Source organism: Eretmochelys imbricata, chromosome 10, assembly GCF_965152235.1.
Source record: "Eretmochelys imbricata isolate rEreImb1 chromosome 10, rEreImb1.hap1, whole genome shotgun sequence".
NCBI classification, from domain to species: Eukaryota; Metazoa; Chordata; order Testudines; family Cheloniidae; genus Eretmochelys; species Eretmochelys imbricata.
In genome coordinates this window covers 51,883,637-51,904,675 of record NC_135581.1, presented here as the reverse complement: position 1 = coordinate 51,904,675, position 21,039 = coordinate 51,883,637, and the positions used below count along the sequence as shown (strand labels likewise).

Sequence of the window (21,039 nt, the reverse complement as noted above, 5' to 3'; positions counted from 1 at the left end):
TAACTTCATTCTGAAGTCAAGCAGGACATCTACATGCTGATGCCCTAGATGTTCAAAATTAAGAAAAATACTTTATTAAGCCTTTCAAAAAGCTTTTCTTCTCTCTTTCACCACTGATGCTCTTATTAGGGTTTTATTAATGAGTTCTTATTGTCTAATGTGTGGATCTGTTTCTGATAGGTGAAGATTTATCTTTAACTCTATGCTGCTTTAACAAGAGCTTATTTTTCCCTTCAGCATGCCTCTTCAGATGTGGAAAGAATGATTTTGGGTAATAAATGTGATATGAATGAAAAGAGACAAGTCTCAAAAGAAAAAGGAGAGAAGGTACATTTTTGGACTACTAAATTCTTTAATAAAGGCCTAATATTTTCTCTGATCTACTGTTCTTAATGATGCTTGTTACTCTACTTTTAGCAACACCAACCAAAATAATCAGTCTTTTTAATTCCTTTCTGCTTTTAGAACTGGGGCAGGCAAACTTTTTGGAGGGCCGGTTAGGGGAGGCTGTCTCCCCAAACAGCCAGGTGTGGCCTGGCCCCCACACCCTATCTGACCCCCCCCCCCGCCCAGCTTCTCGCCCCCTGATGGCTCCCCTGGGACTCCTGTTCCCTGACCGACCCTGGACCCCTGCCCCTGCCTGCCCCCTGCCACCCCATCCAACCCCTGCTCTCATTCCTGACTGTCCCCCCCAGGACCCCTGCCACCCCATCCAACCCCCCATCTCCTTCCGGACTGCCCCAGCCCCTATCCACACCCGCACCCCCGAACACCATCCTGAACTCCCCTTCCCTCTATTCAACCCCCACCCCCCCGATCCCTGCCCCCTTATCGTGCTGCCTGAAGCACCAGTGGTTGGCAGCACTACAGCTGCACTGCCCGAGCACCAGGACAGGTAGCCATGCCACACCACCGCGCAGCACAGAGCACCGGGTCAGGCCACGGCTCTGCAGCTGCGCTGCCCAGCAAGAGCTCACAGCCCTGCCACCCAGACCATTGTGCCAGAGGTGCAGTGAGCTGAGGCTGTGTGAGAGGGGGAATGGCAGGGGAGAGGCCGGGGGCTAGCCTCCCGGGCCAGGAGCTCGGGGGCTGGGCAGGAGGGTCCCGTGGGCCGGATATGGCCCGCAGGCCATAGTTTGCCCACCTCTGCTTTAGAACCTTCTACACATCGTAGGATGTCCATCTTTTTTTAAGATGGTACTTAATATATGGAATCCAATTGAGCTTCAATACTCCTCTCCAGTGAGATGTTCTAAATGTTGGCCTTCCCTATGATAACACAATTCTTCCCTTTTGAAGGAACCTAAAAGGGAGAATAATCAGGATGTCATTTGAGTGCATTGTGGTTGATCATTCTCTGAATCACTGTTTTTTGCAATGGCGAATTACGAATATGTTAAAATAGCCGTATTAAGGGTAAAGTTAGTGGTTTTAACATTCTGGGACACTTTCTAAGGATCCTGAAGTAGGGCTGCACACATGGGTTGTATATACTATAATTTCAAGTATTATGATACTGGCTAGCGGGTAACTGGTAGGATTATCTACACCTGCATATGAATGTCTTAGACTACTATTAAGACTTTTTTTCTTAATTAAACTTTTGGTATCCATAGGAAAAGTCCTATAGAACTTGAGTGATTTGCATACAATAATTTAAAAAAGCTACAGAATAGACAAGACTTACATCAGGATCTGCCTCTGGTAATATTCTGTGGTGGGGATACAATTCAGTGTAGCTACATCAGTTTACACCAGCAGAGGGTCTGGTCCACAGTTCAGAAAACCCTTAAGCTATTCTCTCAATTTCTGTAGGAACCATTCAAGCTTCTATAGCAATTGTTGATTTAGTCCTTCATTAAATGCTATACAACTCTTCAGGAAAAGCGTAATGTTAACATTTTTCCAGTGCAAAGAAAGTACATTTGGGATTATTATATCAACTTGGTTACACCCTTAGTGGAGCCACCGCTCCATTATTAGCTGACATAATGACTTGTCACTTTGCAAACTTAATTTATAAATACCAAAACTTTTAAAAACCTGTCTTCCAGTTAGCAATAGATTATGGAATCAAGTTTCTAGAGACAAGTGCAAAATCCAGCATAAATGTGGAAGAGGTAAGATTGGAATTACCTTTTTTGTTGTCTTAAAACTTAAATACTGTTACATAGTGTTGCTTGCAATGTGATTTCTAACTATTAACTTTTCGGACCTGATGCATAATGTGGTATTGACCACTTTGCTCTTATGTCTTCATGTGCTGTCAATTTTGCTTTATTTGAGTATGTCCTTGTAGCATCCAAAACACCAGATGTCTTCTGCTAATATTTCTACATTTGTAGATGGATGTTAATAGTGACTTTTTATTAATGTTGCAGATAGTATAGTGGTACACTTACTGGTAACTAAAAGGTGTCTAGATACTTAAATTGTGCCTGCTTTTGGAACAGACTTCTATGTTTATCCAGTGCCTAGCACAGTAGGGTTCTGGACTCGAGGTGCTACTACAGTACACTAGTATTTTCTCTTTCTAGAGATAGATTTCATATTGCTACTGGATACACGCTGTACATATTCAGTTTCTCCCTGTCATTCGCCAAGAGGACCAAATATATCTTGGCTAGCAGATGGTCTGCTCACTAAGTTGAAAGAGTAGCTCAGAGTAAGTCAGGCTGTCCATATAGCTTCACTTGCTATAATTTTTTCCTGCTTTTAAATTATGATTGCCATCTTATTGGACAACTATATATTTTGCTGCAAATGGAGTTATGAGTTGAACTCACTGAGTGGACCACACCATCACTGATTGCTCAGACCTTTACTGGAAGAGGATAAGGAAATGAAGCTTGAGACTGTCGATGCTGAATTGCCAGAGAATCCCACACAAACAGTGTTTATATATACCCACACAAAATAAGTTATCTTAAAATGACCTAAAAGAAGAAAATAGTAAGGACTCCAAGAGCAGTTACTTTGGTGCTTTCTTTAGGGAGGATTAAGCTATCAGTTCATTCAAGATGGCTTAAATGTACAGATCTTTTAATGACTAGACACCAGTCATGACCTATAGCAATCTTTTTTTTTTTTTTTTTTTTTAGAGTGTTCTTAAAAACTAATACTGGTTGAAGGTAAAAAAAAAATAGCATAAGAGGCAAGACAGCTGGTAAATGCTTTCTTCTGGAGGCCGCTGCGTTCTAAAAGCTTTCCAAAGAATATATAAAAGGGAGGGCACTCTCTTGTTTTTGAGGCTTCAATAAGCATTAAGTTCACAATTATGAACCTGAAATTGTGGAAATTAACATGTGCATTTTTAAAAATAGCTCAACTGATATACGATAGCACTAAAGTAATTTTGTAAATTGAGAAGTGTGTGGCACATTATATAGTTCATAGCTAGAATGGATTTCTGTTTTCATTGTCCTGCATCAGGGATAGCATTTGACCTATTTAAGGTTATTTCTATACCAATGCTTTTCTGTTTGTAGTGGTCTTCAGAATTGTGAAAATGAATAATGTTAATATTAATAGTGGATAATAAGGAGTGGACTTTAGATAAAAGCATGTCCCTTATTCCAGTTGTTCACTCACTCTGGTATTTTTTGCTGCTTAAGTGTCAGGAGCATCCTGCAATTTCATCATTATTCCTACCCTTCATAATTAAATGCAGGGGATACATTGGCACCAAGAGCCAGAGCTCCAAGCTAGCTGCCTGGCTAACTTGTAGAATTTTCATGTTTTCCTCTCCTCTTTATTATATAAAGACCTGTAATAGGCATGTCAGACTCAAATGTAATGTGTAAATCTTGAATCTTCTTTCCAACCACTTAACTTCTAGAAGTTAACACTTAATTCTGTTAATAAGTGAATCATGTATGGAACTCAGTTTGTGCTGTTGTCATTTTTTCTCCTTTGTAAATGCATGCTTTCCCGTTCTCAGCCCCCTGACACATACTCACTCCCATTCTTTCCCTTGAGAACTTTGTCTCCAGTTCTAAGCCTTCACCTGAAATTCCACTTTCCTTTTGGTCCCTGAGAATTGAGGATTTTAGTTGCCTTAAAAAATAAACTCTGGCCATCACTCAACTTGTATCCCTATCTGATTAGCCCAACTGTCAAACAGAGCATGGCACAAACAAGCCAAAGTGGTTTTTGGCTGTGGGAGTAGGTGGGTTGTCTGGGAACCTATGTGCAAAGCATTGGCAGGGACAAAAGGAAATGGAGCTTTTGAATTTTCTGTTACAAGCTAACTCTTGAGCTTTTCCACCTTGAATGGTGCTCCTGAAAGGCTAGATTCTAACCACAGCACACAACTTGATACACGTGCTGCATGTTTGAATTCGGACTCTGGCCCTGAGTCTTTGAAAAGCAGTCTAATGTACAGCAGTGAACTGCCTCAGTAGAAGGGCTGCTCAACAGCAGAAGATGGGGTGAAGGATGCTGACCTAAACACCAGATTATAAAGCATGACTATTGCCATATGAGAAAGTATCCATTGCACACTTAGTGCCTTTGATGTAATTTTTAATATTGCATATTTTGTAGACCATGGTTACTAAACATGTAAGACCATTCAATTTGTCTCTATTTGTCCAAATTAGACCATTTGTCTCTAATGTTCCCTTCTCCTTGGTTTCAGGCATTCTTCACACTTGCACGGGATATAATGACAAAACTCAACAGAAAAATGGTTTGTACCTTTCGCTTCACAATACATGAACCTCTGTGCATGGTGCAGGCTGTTACAAGGACAGTGTTAAAACACTTCAGTTTTATACTTCTGGAAAACCCACTGTTTTTACAGTAATCTAACCAGAAGCTTTGTGACTGGCAAAAGAATCAGTCTCTGCATAGACTTGCGATTTACAACTGAAGGCAGGCAATGCTGCTCTTACTGTTCAGCACTTGTGATTAAATTCTCTACAAAACTATGTAGAGAACATCAAAGCTGCACAGAAACTTTCTGTAAATGAGAAATACCAGAGTTAAGGTTCCACTCTGCCCCCTTGTGTGCATTCATTATAGCAGTCTTTATTTTACTTTTACTTTTCACACTTTCGCTCAGACTAGGGGACTGTGCAAAATATACTGCATGTGCACAAGTTTCTACTATGGCGCTATTCTTACAAATAGCATTTCCCCTCTCCCCCCTCCCCCTTTCAGGAAGTGTTAAATTTCCTTCTCATACTCAAAAGTAGCTGACCCTCTTTTGCTCACTTTCAAAAAAATAATAAACACAGATTTACACAGGCAGATATCATGCCTGAAAACCTTTGTTAAAAGAAACTTTGCAAAGCTACATGCGTTTCACAATGAGGTATTTAACATGGAAAATGTTTAACCTTAAAGTTTCAGCTATGGTTTGCTTTAATGACTCTTGAACATGAGAGGCTTGGGAATTGACCCTAAATTTACATGATCAGTAAGATCCTCTTACTGTATGGGCCCTCTGTGCATGGGAGGGGCAGAATACATAGAACAATGATCAGTCATCATTACCTATTTCTAAAAAAGGACATTGGCACAAGCCTTCTAGGTAAACTACTTGATTTCAATTTTCAGTCTTTTGTCACTTATCAGTGGACAATAATTTAGCTATGCCAGTGCTATTAATGTTATGCAAACCATTTTTGCAAACTTTGTTCCTCCAATATCTTTGCTTGTTAAACAACTTCAGAAGAACAAATAATGTTTTAGTGTGCTAAATTCCATGGATCCCAGAGCAGTCTACATCTTTTGTACAGATTATACATATGGGGATCTCTTTCCCACCATTAAACAACCATTTCCTGCTAAGAGGTGCATAGTACTTGTTGAGTTTATATTTATAAATCTTAGAACACTAAGTGAACACTTTAAATTTCAAAAGTCCTAAAACTGTACTGCAGGCTTCACATAAATCATAAAGATGGTCCTTGCCACACTAAACTGTCCTAGCAACTCAATTGGCTATTCTTTCAGGCTGGGATTTTCATATGGGTGCATTATTAATGTGGTAATTTGAGTTTCCAAACTGTCCAGCTCCCAAGAGATTAATTGTCAGTTACCCAATAAAACTGCCCCTCTGCTTACAAAAAACAGTTGATGCCAATATTTCACTTATGCTTTGGAGGCTGAGGAGTGAAGGAAAAGGGGGAGTGCTAAGGCTGCTTTTCTCCATTCATAACATAGTTTTGTTTTTGCAGAACGACAACAGTTCACCAGGGGCTGGTGGGCCGGTGAAAATAACTGAAAATCGATCGAAGAAGAGCAGCTTCTTTCGATGCACGCTACTTTGATGAACTTCTAATGATAGACTGCAGCACACTTAGAAAAACCTTTTCTGCTTCTTTGAAAGCACAGGGTCACAAAGCCTCAGAAATAATACCACCAAGCTGCTGCTGAGAGCTTCAATGAACGTTGACTGCGTTAAACAAAATATCAAGTGGATTTTGCTCACTAAGCCCATTGACCTGTCAGGCTCCTTTTTCTCAAATGTGGAAGCAATGAAGTGGAGACACAAATGCAGGACTTAATTTTCTTCATTACTTTCTGTTTTAATGCCTGTTGCAAAAGCTGCTACATTTCTTTTAACTTTGCACATCCATATTAGCCTTTTATTGCCTGTTACTGCACAATCTAACACTTGTATTTGCACAGTTTATTGTCCTGTAAGTAAGTTCTTTAACAGATTTGTGCATTCTTTTACAAATTTCTTTTACAAATTTATTTTAAAAAGCCAGAAAGAATAGATTAAATCACATCTCCAGTAATCTTTGCTCTACACATGTGAACATGTCTGCTATATGGATGTGTTTAAGGTAATGGGGCTTATTAAAACAAATTGGCATATAAGAACTTGTATAGGTTTTTATTCAGTTTTTCTCACAAATGCACAAATCCGTTCATACAGAAGCTACTGCATCTTCTATTCTGAATGTAGGATATTTCTTTTCTATTGGTTTTTACCAAACTTAAGAGAATCTTTTTAGAGCAGAGTTGTCTTCTAAATAGACGTAGTTCTTATCTCATTTGTTGAATGCACTCTTAAAGCATGTGAATGACCCCCCAGTGGTCATTCATTTTTCACCTAGTTTTCTCCTGTTAGCCCAACTCATCTTTTTTATTTTTATTCTGGTTTCTGATGACACTTGAGTTGAAATCTTCAACATAGCACAGGTGGGCATCCTAGCTATCACTTAAGTGACTTGTGGTAGCTAAGCTGAATGAGGGTATTCAAAACTCCTGCATTCTGTTCTCCAATGTATGAAGAGTTAACTGCAGCTCCTACGGGTGACTTACAGCAAAGCTGAGGATATTCGTGTCACACCTCTAAACCTTGACCCTTGACGGCAAAGGCATGCACAGACTAGCTTCCTGTGTAGTCACTATAGTTGTTAAGCCCCCCCATAAAAGAAAATGGCACACCACGGCTTATAATGCAATATTATGCAGCTGATACTGAATGTGTAAAGCCTTCAGTCTGCACAGGCAATTATAGAAGTTAATCATCAGAAACTGGAACAGTGATTTAGACTGCTAGAAGCCAAGTTGAAACTTAATTGCCTTTCTAACTCCTCTGAACACCTGCAAGCTAGTTTATGTATTTTATCACTTGCTTGTTTTTCACAGATCTTTCTCCATGAATGATTAAAACTGGTGCTTTAGTTTGTTGTGCCAAACTTTGACGATTGTTAGCTTTAACTACAAACTTAACAGAGTCCACCACTTTGGTTATAAGGTGCAGATGGATTGGCTTGTTGACAAACTGCTAACTTTTCTGACATGTCTGCTTTGTTAACTTTGTGGTAACAACCAATCCGCTGTTTATTATGTTAATGTTTCACTCTGCTTCAGTTTGGATGTCTGATATTGAATTTGTCATCTTGGGGGTCTGTCTCAAATATTTTTGAAACTAATTCAGTGGACCATCAGCAGTGAATCCAAAAAGGACTTTGATTAGTGTCCTGAATAGACTTGAGAAACTTCATCTGGTTCCTCCAAAGTTTAAGTGGCTTTCTACACATTCTCCCCACACCGCTACTTAATTATAATTAAAGTGATCCTGGTAATTAGATTGTGAATCACAATCTCCTATTCTTACTGAACTAGAAGGCACAGCAAAAGTTTTGAGTTAGCAAAAATGTTCAAAACAAAAACAACCCTAGCTGCTCTGGCCTACACTTCACATTTTTCTGGGACAGGCTAATGCAGTTAAGTTTTCTGTATGGTAACAACATGCTTTCTATACAGCAACTGTTATGACTTCAGTTATGAATGTTGTTAATTTTCAGTAATTTACCTCTGACTTATTTTGGTGTCGTAACACACAGATTTTTATCTCGGAGTTGTCTACAAACCAAAACTGACATGTTCTGTGGTTGGTAACTTTTACGGAATGCTTTGCTTATGTTGCATTTCCTCTGTCTTCCTTCTGTTTGGTTCTGTGTACAAACAAGATTAGTCTCCATGAACTTCCTTTTGAAAGAGCCTGTAAGTGAGAGTCTATAAAGTGCTTCTTGACGCAGCAGCAAATTGGGGTATCTGCTCTGTTGTATTAAAAAGAAAAAATCCTTGCTATTTTCTTACATTTAGCTATGCTAAACTGTACATAAATTTGAGGTAAGACCATAGGAAATTCACTTTATGCATGATAAAATGATGCAGTAAATATTTCACTTTGCTTAATGTTCGTATAATGCTCATCTTTCTCTATTTGTAGAAGGAGTTAGTGACAGATAATTTTTTCTGTCCCCTGCTGAAACTGAAAAATTCCAGTTTCATGTGAAAACATTATGGTCTTATGGATAAGGTAAAACATTTGATTTTTTTTTTAGCAGTATTAAGTGGTTGAGGGGCCGCACTTTATCAGTATATTAACTTTTGATAATGGTCAACATAGACCTCTTTACTCGTACAGTCTGTTGTCAGACATTGAAAAATGTGCTGTATTTGAGCATGTAAATCAGCTGATTATGTTTCACTGGGAACTTTTTCTAGCTATATTTTGCTTTAGGCAAGCAGACAAATAATAACTTATGTCTGAGCATCAGTTGCTGGATGCTTCAGGTTTTTCTAATACCAGTATGAATGTTTTGTGCAGTCTTTTTTTGTTATAATTTACTCAAGACTATAATCTTAATTTTTGAAAGACTCTGACTATACCTCAGCTAACTAACATTCTAATATCCATTAAAACAAAGGTGATCCAACTATTATTCATTATACAAAGCAGAAAATGTGCAGCCTGCCTGGCTCTAAAGACCTCCATTAGTCTTTAAGGAAACGCAGGCATTTCTTTGGGTTTTATTAGGACTAGAACCTACTTGCTGTCAAGTGAGGGGTTTCCTCCCCACAACTCTTGCCTTCCCTCCCAGTTTGTGCAGTGTGTTCTGTTTTTTTCTCAATGGTGAAAAAATAAAACCTGAAAATATATGGTCTCAATGCTTCTTTTGCTATAGCTTTCAATCCTGTGATCAGCAAACCATGCACATAAAATGCTTAGTTCTTGTTGAGTAGACATAGAATACTTGATTTAGGTTTAGTTATTAAATCTCTTGAAGTTTGTTTAATGTTAAAACTTCGAAACCACATATTAAATGTAATGCAATTTTACCTTTATTGAATGTGGGGATTTCTACAGTACTAGTCAAGGTTTTTGAAAAGTGCAGTTTTATAAATGAGGTATTTCCTGTCACAAGTGCATTTCCTCTTTTAGTCTTTTGTTTGTCGAGTGAAATCAAGTCCATTATTTTCACAAGCCAAAAGTGGAGGGGGCGGGGTGTATTTTTGAAATACATTTTTTTTTCTGTGAACTCTTGATGGGTAACAATTTGGAAGATATACCAATAGCATGTAAAGTGCATAAATGTGTTGCTAATTTGTGGAAATGCATTGGTCATCTGATTACATAATCAAGTGAAATTTGCCAGGTAAAAGTTTAAGGACAAGCTGTTTGCACATATTGGCTCCTTCCCTCTACTGCGCCCGAGCTGCTTGTGCCACATTACTCTACTCTTAATATACCTTGTACTTCAAAATGCCATGTAAAGGCAGGACTTCCCACTTTTTCTTTGTTACCAGTGAATTTAAACATGTTAGTGCATTCCTATGGCCTTATAAACATATATTTTGCAAATGACACTTTTCCTTGGGATTACAATTATTTTAATGCAATATACAGTTACTAAATTCAGACTAAAAAGCATGGCCCTAAAGAAAATGCTTAATTTTCAAATAGAATTGTTCTACCATATGTGTGTTTAAGCACATTTTATCTCTGCTCCAAAGGCGTAATGTGAAAATCCTGCAGATAAAGTGGACTTGTCATGTTAACTTGTAAACTTAATCATTAATTGTGTACTGATACTGTGTTAAAAAAGAATGGTTTTATTATTCCATGTGAACTTTTTTTACAACAATGTGCATCTCAAATAAAATTACATAATGAAAAATATTCAGTTTCTTCTATGAAGTAACTCCGTGTAATCAATCTTATGCAAGTTGTATTTCCACTCTGTTCTAACACATGATTACGTTGGGGAGGGTCCAATTTAATTCATGCCTGAGGTTTTGTTTAGCCTGCTTGCTTCTGAAATTGACTCTTTTTTGGAGTAGCTTCTTCAAGAACTTCTATCCCTATTCTAATTCCTTCTGCATCAGAACAAGGGGAAGTTTTAAGGTGATTACTAGGAGGGAACACTTGAGTAACTTAAAGATATGTGTTAGGGAGTGGGAATACTCTCCCAAAGCATATGTTGAAAGCAAGACTAGACAAACACTAGTAAATGTAAAGTGGGGTGCAATCCTGCATTACCAGAGAGACAAGTGGGGTGGGGAAGAAGTGGACAGTATTTGGCCATCTAGTCAATCTCTAACATTTGTGATTAAATAAGCTTATGTGAGGGGGAGAAAAGTCTTTCATTCTCCAGCAGACTTTGGCAATCTGAGGCACATACAATTGACTGACCCAGCAAATACTAGGACTACCCAGGCTAATTCAAATGCTGAAAGAGTATTAAGGTGTCTGACAAAAGTAATTGCTAACAATTATATTACTAGCAGTACTGAACTTGGCAATTAATACTGTTCACTTTGTCACACGTATCTAAGCAATGCACTTGTAATTTTAAACAGGGACTAGTTGGGAAAAGATTGAACAAACAAAAGACATCTTGTCTTAACGCTTTTTTCTATAATATCAGTATACTTTATTTTAAAAATATCTTCCCCAGAAGTCATCACCCTTACTTCTGGTCTCCAAACTTAAAACCTCTACAGAATTCAGATTCTGCCAATGGCATCATAACATACCTATTTATCTACCTTTTCTGCCTCCCAGTTGGATTCTCACTTGGACACAGTGCAAATACATATCACAACTACATCTTTACCATTGAATGCAACTAGTGCCTAACAGTTGCTTAAAATCTTCCTTCTACATGTCCTTTGACATAGCGTAACACAAGAAGATACCCAACTTCTTCATTCTGAGAACTACTTCATAAGCGCTCCTGTCATGGACACCACCTTCCCATTGCTCATTCACGCTATTGCTTTTTGTGAATCACCTAAAGACCGGTTAGAGAACTGCACACTTAGGGCCAGGTTTTTAGATGTGCTGATAACTTGCAGCTCCTGATTTGAATTGGTTTTTGATGCTCAGCACATCTGATAATTGAGCCTTTTGTCTCAAGTCTTGGAGATATAATAATAAATTCATTTTCCCCCTACAACAGCATCTTATTTTGTATATATTCAGGTTTCAGAGTAACAGCCATGTTAGTCTGTATTCGCAAAAAGAAAAGGAGTACTTGTGGCACCTTAGAGACTAACCAATTTATTTGAGCATGAGCTTTCGTAGTGAGCTGTAGCTCACGAAAGCTCATGCTCAAATAAATTGGTTAGTCTCTAAGGTGCCACAAGTACTCCTTTTCTTTTTGTATATATTCAGTTATTCTAGTTTCTTCCCTCCGTTTCCAATAGAAACTTTATCCTTTCAAAGAAAATGGTGCTTTTATTAAAATTTGTGTAATTCTCATCTTTATTTGGGTAAAATTTAGTTTCACTTTAGTGCCTCATCTGTCCCAAAAAAGATGACTTCTTCAAGTAGTGTCCCTATGGATGCTTCACTGTAGGTGTCTGCATCCCCATGCTGCTGATCAGAGACCTTTGGTAGCAGTTTGTCCTGCCTGTGCAGGCGCTGCTCCCTGCCTGCCATGAGGCTAGCCAGTGCACACAGACAATCCCTCCTTAGTTCCTTCTGAACCGCCCCTGGCTAGAGACAGAGATCTAGCTGTCTGTGAAGTAACTCTTTTTTTTTTTTTTTTTTTTTTTAGACTAGCTAATTTTAGCTTCCCTTGAAGCTTTTTCTTTGTTACTTCATTTGTATTTTTATTGGGCTGTGCCTGGGAAAAAGAAAGGGCTTGTCTTCCACCAACCCTGTTGTGGGTGACCCCCCACCCCGGACAAGGGTATGCTCTGCTTCAAAGTGTGTCTCAGTTGCAAGGAATCTCTCCCATTGACTGATGGACACTCGCAGTGTGTTTGCTGCCTGGGAGAGTACATTCCATAAAAGTTTGGCTTGCATCAGCAACTGAAGCCCAGATCTAGGAAAGACAGAGCACTGGGACTCAAAATCCTACTCACAGAGTCAGGCCTTCAACTGCCGGAGTCCCAGCAGGAACTCTCACCACAATCCTCTAATTCAAAGGGAGGAGAGCCAGAAAGACAAACCACTCACACAAGGCCTCTAATAAAAGATCTGTTAGTCCCTGTAGCGAGCCCTAATGGAGCCAAAATGTTGTCCGGCTCCATCAGTACCTACGGCACCTTTTATTGAGCAAATGCCTGATTCTCACAAGGATCAATTCAAGGCCTTAGTCAACAAGGGACAACTGGTGGCTAAAACATCCCTTCAGTCCACACTAGATGCAGCTGACGTGGTGGCATGCTTGATTTCCATGGCCGCAGAGATGAGATGGGCTTCATTTATCCAGCTTCCCTAAAGAGGTCCAAATTACAGTGGAAGACCTTCCTTTTGAAGGGACGAAGTTATTTGTTGAGAAGACTGACACATCCTTTCACACGTTGAAGGGCTGTAGGGAAACTCTTCGATCCCTCAAAGTCTATACTCCTGCCTACAAAAGAAAGTACAGCCCTCAGCCACCGTTCAAGCCCCACTCATCACAATACACATCTCCCTTCTTGTCACAGAGATCTTTCGAGCCACAGAGGAAGAAGCCTAGGTTCCCCAGATGAAAGCAGTCAGGATCTCAGCCAACTTCCTCTCAGCCCTCCACCTCAAAATGGTTGTTTTTTGATGGGTTGGTCAGGTGCCTGTAGAACATTCTTCTTGCCGTCTTGTGCTGGAAAACCCCACCCATCCCTTCAGAGACAGTCTTACCCCATTCCACAGCACCTGGAAATGGATAACCTCTGACAAGTGGGTGCTGGAGATCATCCAGGATGGATACATCATCCATTTCTCTTCCTTCCCTCTTCCCAAACACTCTTCCCTGTTCCTCTTCAGGGACCCTTCTTATGAAAGTCTGCTACGTCAGGAGGTAAACCATCTCCTCAGCGTAGGAGCCATAGAGCCTGTGCCCAGACATCTTAAGAGACAAAGGCTTCTACTCTCATTACTTTCTAATACCAAAGAAAAAAGGAGGTTGGAGACCCATACTGGACCTCGGAGTACTCAGCAGATATATCAAGGCACACAAGTTCAGGATGGTCACCCTATCAATGATTATTCCAGCATTAGAGAAAGGAGATTGGTTTTCGGCCCTCGACCTTCAAAACCTCCAAATTTCCATAATACTGGGTCTCAGACATTGCTTCAGATTCACGCTAGACCAAGACCACTATCAGTACAGAGTACTCCCTTTTTGGCCTCTCATCAGCCACCAGGGTTCTCTCAGTAGTAGCAGCCCCCTTATGCTCTGAGGCCATCATGATTTAGCCTTACCTGGACGACTGTCTTCTTGGGGCATGTTCTTTCACCAAAGGCCAGCAAGTCACCCAGGCTACACTGAATCTGGGTCAACAAATCAATGCACAAAAATTGACTAACACTGGAACAAAGACTAGAATTAATAGGAGCCAACCTCCGCTCCATCCAGGCGAAGGTGCTGTTCCCACATCACAGGTTCCTCAGCCTCTCCATGCTGTTGGAGACAATACAATCAGCCCCCAAATTTTGGCCAGACACTTGCTCCAGCTCTTGCAGCATATGGCCCCGGGCACATCAGTCACAGCTCGTGCCAGACTACACATGAGATGCCTCCAAGCCTGGTTGCTTAGTTTGCAGGCCAAACAGAGACAGCATAAACACATTATATTGCAGTCAAGCAATCCTTGGACTGGTGGAAAGATCAGTGAATCCATGTATGGGAATCCCATTTGTTCAGCCTCCCTCATTGTTACTCTTGCCACCAATGCATCCCTCATAGGATGGGGTGTGCATCTCAATGGTCTCCCAGTGAAGACAAATGTTTGCTATCCAAGACATGCCTTCACATCAACCTGCTCAAACTCAGAGCAGTCAAACGCATGTGTTCTTTTCCCACCCCACTGATCAGACATGCACACGAAAGTCATATCTGACAGTGTGGCCTGCACGTACTACATAAACCAGGGAGACACCAGATCTCATTCCCTGTGCATGGAAGCACTAAAGTTATGGAACTGGTGCATTTCCCACACTACCTTAATATCAGCACCTACCTGCCAGGAGTATGCAACATGACAGTGGACAACCTCAACCCAAAGTTACCATTCGACCATGAATGGGATATAAATGTGATTTGTCCTACATGACATTCCAGCAATGGGGGACACTGACAGTAGACCTGTTTGCTACTTATCAGAACAAGAAATGTCCTCGGTACTGCTGCTCCAGACCAGGGATTGGACAACACTCCATGGGGGACACTCCTCCTCCTCCTCCTCTATGGGACAAGGGTCGTCTTTACATTTCTTTCCCCCATTCCCTCTAATTCTTTAAGTCCTGTTGAAAGTGAAAAGAATGAAAAACAAACATCATCCTGATTTGCTCCTACCTGGCCCAGGCAGATGTGGTACCCTTACCTGTCACAGCTAACACTGTCCAGCGATAACTCTCCCAATCACTCAGTACCTGCTATCACAGAATGAGGGGTGCACTCTCCATTCCAACCTGCAAATTCTGCAACTCAAATATCTGGCTCCTTCATGTTTCCAACACATAAAGATATTATGCTTTGAAGTGGTACAGGAGGTGTTGTTACACAGTAGGAAAGGAGCTACTTGTACCTACCTACAAAAATGGAAGAGAGATCAAATCTGGTGTCAGCCCAAAGGCATCAACCTGAATGCAGCCACACTACCGATGCTCCTGAACTATCTGTTGACTGAGCTGCTCTATCAGCTCAGTAAAGGTTCACTTAGCAGCAATTTCAACCTTCCACCAGCAGGTAGTATACTCAGTTATGTGGATTGAAGCCTTTCAAGATCCATTGTCTGTTAAGTGCTTCTTGATTGGGCACTTAACTTGCAAATTCCTTTCTAAAGAAGCTGACTAAATGCCTTACTAAGGCATTTTTAAGGCACTTTTAAATTACTAAGGCTATTTAAAATCAAACATATATACAGCAATATTCATAACTTCGAATACAATAACGACACATGCATACAAATAGGATGAATAAATTCAGTAGATCATAACCTTTACAGAGATGTTACATGGCATATGTAGCATAAAACCTATTCCAGTTATGTCATTCATATATATATATATATATAAAAAAAAAGCATATTTCCATAAAGCCTTAGGGGGTCCACCGTCACACTCACTTTTCCATAAAGACAGCATTCCTGATCGCCATTATCTCAGCAAGAAGGATACGGGAGATGATAGCTCTGAGGGCACATTCCCCTCCTTCACTGTGTTCTTCTCCAACAAGAAAAGGAGTACTTGTGGCACCTTAGAGACTAACCAATTTATTTGAGCATAAGCTTTCGTGAGCTACAGCTCACTTCATCGGATGCATACTGTGGAAAGTGTAGAAGATCTTTTTATACACATAAAGCATGAAGAAATACCTCCTCCCACCCTTCTCTCCTGCTGGTAATAGCTTATCTAAAGTGATCACTCTCCTTACTTTAGATAAGCTATTACCAGCAGGAGAGTGGGGTGGGAGGAGGTATTTCTTCATGCTTTATGTGTATAAAAAGATCTTCTACGCTTTCCACAGTATGCATCCGATGAAGTGAGCTGTAGCTCACGAAAGCTTATGCTCAAATAAATTGGTTAGTCTCTAAGGTGCCACAAGTACTCCTTTTCTTTTTGCGAATACAGACTAACACAGCTGTTACTCTGAAACTTCTCCAACAAGGTTGCTTTTTTAGACCACATCTGAAGTTCACTTCCAAGGTGACTTCCGCTTTTCATATAAATCCACTTATTCAACTTCTGACCTTTTATCCTAAACCTCATCAGGATAACAGGGAAGCCATCCTCCATACACTCAGGGGGAGGAGAGCCTTGACCTTCTATTTGTACAGAACAAGAGCTTTCAGAAAATCTCAGACTCTCTTCCTCTCCATTGCAGATAAATCAAAAGGTATAGCAGTTTCAACTCAAAGGCTCTCCAAATGGGTATCAAACTGTATCAAGCTCTGTTGCCAGATGCATAATGTAGCACCTCCATCTTCAATACATATTCACTCTACGAGATTGGTCTTCTCTTCCATCACCTTCTCCAAGGGTATCCCTATATCGGAAATCTGCAGAGTGGCTACCTGGTCATCTGCCCATACCTTTGCAGACCGTTATGCCATCCTCAGGGACTTGGCTGCAGATGCAGATTTGGAGTTGGTGCGATCATCTATAACAGACTTGACTCTGAAGCCCCAGCCTCCAGTGGTGGGCACTGCTCAGGAGTCACCTACCGGGATGCACCCATAGGGACGCTATTAAAAGAAAAAGAAGTTACTCAGCTTGTGCAGTGACAATGGTTCTTTGAGATGTGTCCCTATAGGTGCTCCAGGACCCACCCTCCTCCCTTTTCTTCAGAATTCTAGTAGTTGACTCTGGGGTAGAGAAGGAACTAAGGAGGGATTGCCTGTGGGTGCTGGCTAGCCTCATGACAGGCGCGAACAGTGCATGCACGGTCGGTACAGACTGTGACCAATCAGCAGTGCAGGGACACAGACACACCAACAGTGGAGCACCCATAGGGGGACACATCTCGAAGAAACGTCATTACTGCACAAGGTAACTGCTTATGTGAAAACTCTTCAGTTTTTATAATCAAAAACTTTTTGTAAAGCCCTTTTATTTAGTTTGCCACCGTGGTTTAAAAACTCTAAAATACTTCTCAGGGATCTTGTATACAGTGGTGACACTCAATTTTTTAAACACTATTTATACCATAATGAATAAGTATCATCAAGACACGACAAAAATAAATGGAGCTCTTTTACAAGACCAGTTTGAATAAAGGTGTTTATCTACTAGCCGGGGTAGAGGTTGGTGAAGGAACATGCAATCGCAACCACTAAAAGTTACTGCTGTATACTCTACATAGAGTTTACTTTTCAACCGTCTACTATGATACACTACATATTAATTTTCTTTCTAAAAATTTTTTTTGCATATTCTCAATGGAGGGCATATCCGTGTTAAGTTGCCAGAGATGACTGTACCCATATAATGACAGGTTTCAGAGTAGCAGCCGTGTTAGTCTGTATTTGCAAAAAGAAAAGGAGTACTAGGGGCACTTTAGAGACTAACCAATTTATTTGAGCATAAGCTTTCGTGAGCGACAGCTCACTTCATCAAGTGAGCTGTAGCTCACGAAAGCTTATGCTCAAATAAATTGGTTAGTCTCTAAAGTGCCCCTAGTACTCCTTTTCTTTGTACCCATATAGGACCTTCTCCAAGCATAATAAATGTAGAATTACAACAACATGCTTATGTAATAACTTAGTGAATCCCAGTTGCATTAAAATGTACCATTCTTTTCTAGCTCGCTCTTTATGAAACTAGTTCCATAGATTTGTTGAGCATATGGCTTTCAGTGGGATGTAATCCACTACTCTGGTCAGTTAAAATTTTCTCTTTTATTTATCTTTCTGCCAATAGAGGAAGGAGCTGACTTGTAAATTCTGCTCTTGAATCTACAGTATTATATTCTCTCCTGTAATTCTGCATGAAGGTATCACCTTCCAGCTGAATGTAAAGGAGTTCTGTGAACACTCAGTAATGGCTGTTGACTTCCTCCATTTGATTTTTAAACTCTTTTCTTGTACTCTTTCTGAATCTGGCTATTCCGTGGCCTATGTGAAATGAATTTAGTCTTACCTATCTGCAGGGGAGTGGAGTATGCACATTACAAAATGACCACTAGGATCCCTGAAGCCTTATATAGGGGAAATAATCCCTCAAATTCAAATAATGTTGAAGTTAGGTCAGCTGGAGCTCATCTGTGTAGGAAAACATGACCACTTTAGACAGGGTTTAAATTAAGTGGCCCTTCTAACTTAGTCTTGGCACTCTGTAGCAGTGTGGAAGGGTCTCTATTGCTGCCTATTCACTACCTCATCTTGGAATAAATAAGAAGGCACCTTTCATAAGTGCTACATTCATTAAACTCTTATAAATTTTCAGGGGCTTTTCTAAGAAGACTTCAGCTATGTGTTTGTCTCGACTGGAGTTCATCCATGTGACTAAATAGAGGGGAAAAATTACCTTCTGCTTCCCAAATTGAACTTCCAGTTTTTCTTATTTAATTCAGGATCTCCTTTTTTAAGATGCATGACAGGTATATTTAGCATATTTCATTATAATCAAAAATGTTTCCAGTTCCTTGAAGTTACTTGTCTTTTTTTTTTTTTTTTTTTTTTCCAGGCAACATATGTCCAGCCCTTCCTTTCCTGTATAGCTGTGTTAGTATGAGTTCTTAGGTGAAGGCTAGGATTTTTGGACGAATGTAGGGGAGTTCTTTTCTTGAGCTAGTTGCTCACTATCACTTCATAACCTAGTGATCATCTTACCTAGTAAGCAAAAACACTGTCTGTCTTTAGGATGTAGTGCACTGGTCCTGTAGGCTTTATAGCCAGCAGCTTGATGGGGACCCAGGGGGTTGTGGTAGCTTCTACTGTCAAGGGACTATTGAAGGAGCTGGTGCTAAGCATACATCACCTCAAGCCAGCAGTAGTGAGGACTGTGCTGGAAAGGGCTAGCCCAGCCCTCCTCCAGCCTGACTCCTATGACACAGCTAGAGCTTGTGTCAAGTCCTCAGGCTCACCCTGAGCCCGCCCCACGTGCACGTCTCCCACCTCCCCCTGCCAGCCCTGGTGCCACCACGAGGGCTGTGGTCCTGTGGCCTTGCGGGGGGGGAGGGGGGGAGAATGCGCTGCTCTGAGGAGCCACACCCCAGCCAGTGACCCGGTTCCCTCGTGGGCGCCAGGGCTCAGCTGTTCCCTCCGCCAGAGTGTGCGCGGGGGGGAGACGGGGTGTCGGGCTCCAGCCCACCAAGGGGCAGCAGCAGCGGTGGGCTTTGGCCTGGGGGCGTGTCCAGGCTCCTCAGCCATGACCGCGGCAGTGTTCATTGGGTGCAGCCTCATCGCCTTCGGGCCGGCGCTGGCTTTGTACGTCTGCACCATCGCTGCCGAACCGCTGCGCCTTGTCTTCCTCATCGCTGGGTGAGCCGAGCCGGGCCGGGCCGGGCCTGGGGGGAGGGGAGCGACAGCTGCCTGGGGCCTCCTGAGGCCGCTCGGCAGTGACATAGCGCCTGGGCAGCGGCAGGTGGGGAGGCCCCTAGCTCTCCCCGCCCCCACGGGCGTCAGCCCCTTTCCCCGCCTTGATGGGAGGAACCCCTAGTCCTCCTGCCTCGGGCGTCAGCCCCTCTCTCTCCGCCACCCCGACAGGAGATACCCCGAGACTGTCCTCAGCCCGGGGGCTGCCCGCCCTCTGCTGTTGATGGTAGAAGCCCCCTGACCCCACCCGTGGCACGAATCCCACCTCCCGGCGGGAGAAACCCCCAGACCTAGACTGTATTTGACGTTGTGACTTCAGATCCCACCTGAGTGTATCAGCCTCCTGATCCACTAAAGCCGGAGAGAGGTTGCGTCTCTGTAAAACAGCAGGACCTCTCCCCTCCCCCACAAAGGTCTGACGCACACCCCAGTTAGGGGGAAGTTAGGGGTGTGGGGAACACCATCCTAGTACTAAGGTATGAGCCCCCCACTTCAGGAAGTTGGGTTTAGTGGCACATGTGGGGGACCCTAGCCCCCACTCCAGCTGTGGAGCGCACTAGAGGACTAACCCTTATTAAAGGATCACATTCTCCAGTGATAGCCCCTAGTGATGTTTATATGAAGCAGACAACAGGAGTAGGGGTATCACTGGAGAATAAGGATTGGAGGGGGGCCGTGTCCAGACAGTTGTGATTCTAAGTTGGGTGAACTCCTGGGTGCTATAGACCACATAGCAATGATGACAATCCTATACTACCAAGAATTTGCTCCCAAAGATCAGGGTTAAAACCATGTCTAGGAGCCATTCCCAAGTGCCTTGGCTCTGGTAGGAAATAGATGTTAGCAAAAATAGTTTTTAGCAGCAGTGCCCTTATAACTCCTATTGAAAATAACATAGCCCAGTCAAAACCTTTTCACTGTTGTCTCAGGCAGCATGATTGAGAGTGGTCAGTCCACTTCCTGCAACAGTTCAGTTTCCTTGTATAGGCAAGGCTCTCAAATGGTTTTCTGAAACCATTTTAATCACAGTATGCTCTGTCTACATTGGGGGTAAAACTGTTAGTCTAAGCTGTTTTTAAAATTAGTTTTTCAAATAATTTATTAGCATGGTAAATGGGGTCTGTGGGAGGGTATGTTTACTTTGTCACCCACTTCAAGACAGGTCTCCCTTGTCAATGCATCCGCTGCACTGAGGAGTCCCTTATTAGAGATTTAAATACACAAGCTATGGAATCTTTTTATTCATTTTTTTTGGTAATTGAATAGTATGAATGATGGATTGTCTCCTCTCTTCCCTGCTTCCCCTTCCTTTTTTTT

The 21,039-nt window shown here is 41.6% G+C and overlaps 2 protein-coding genes across 4 annotated transcripts in view; both read left to right on the top strand.

The window, feature by feature from the left end:
• Positions 1-10,435, top strand: part of RAB8B (RAB8B, member RAS oncogene family) — a 42,016-nt gene extending 31,581 nt beyond the window's left edge. The window contains exons 5-8 of the mRNA XM_077829237.1: positions 238-327; positions 2,055-2,120; positions 4,640-4,690; positions 6,186-10,435. Of these exons, the coding sequence (XP_077685363.1) occupies positions 238-327; positions 2,055-2,120; positions 4,640-4,690; positions 6,186-6,278 (300 nt within the window). The 3' untranslated portion in view covers positions 6,279-10,435. The remainder of the gene's footprint in view (positions 1-237; positions 328-2,054; positions 2,121-4,639; positions 4,691-6,185) is intronic.
• A 9,052-nt stretch (positions 10,436-19,487) lies between these two features.
• APH1B (aph-1B gamma-secretase subunit) overlaps positions 19,488-21,039 on the top strand; it is a 106,985-nt gene continuing 105,433 nt past the window's right edge. For all 3 annotated transcript variants that reach the window (XM_077829234.1, XM_077829236.1, XM_077829235.1), the window contains exon 1: positions 19,488-19,668. In XM_077829234.1, the coding sequence (XP_077685360.1) occupies positions 19,556-19,668 (113 nt within the window). In that variant the 5' untranslated portion in view covers positions 19,488-19,555. The remainder of the gene's footprint in view (positions 19,669-21,039) is intronic.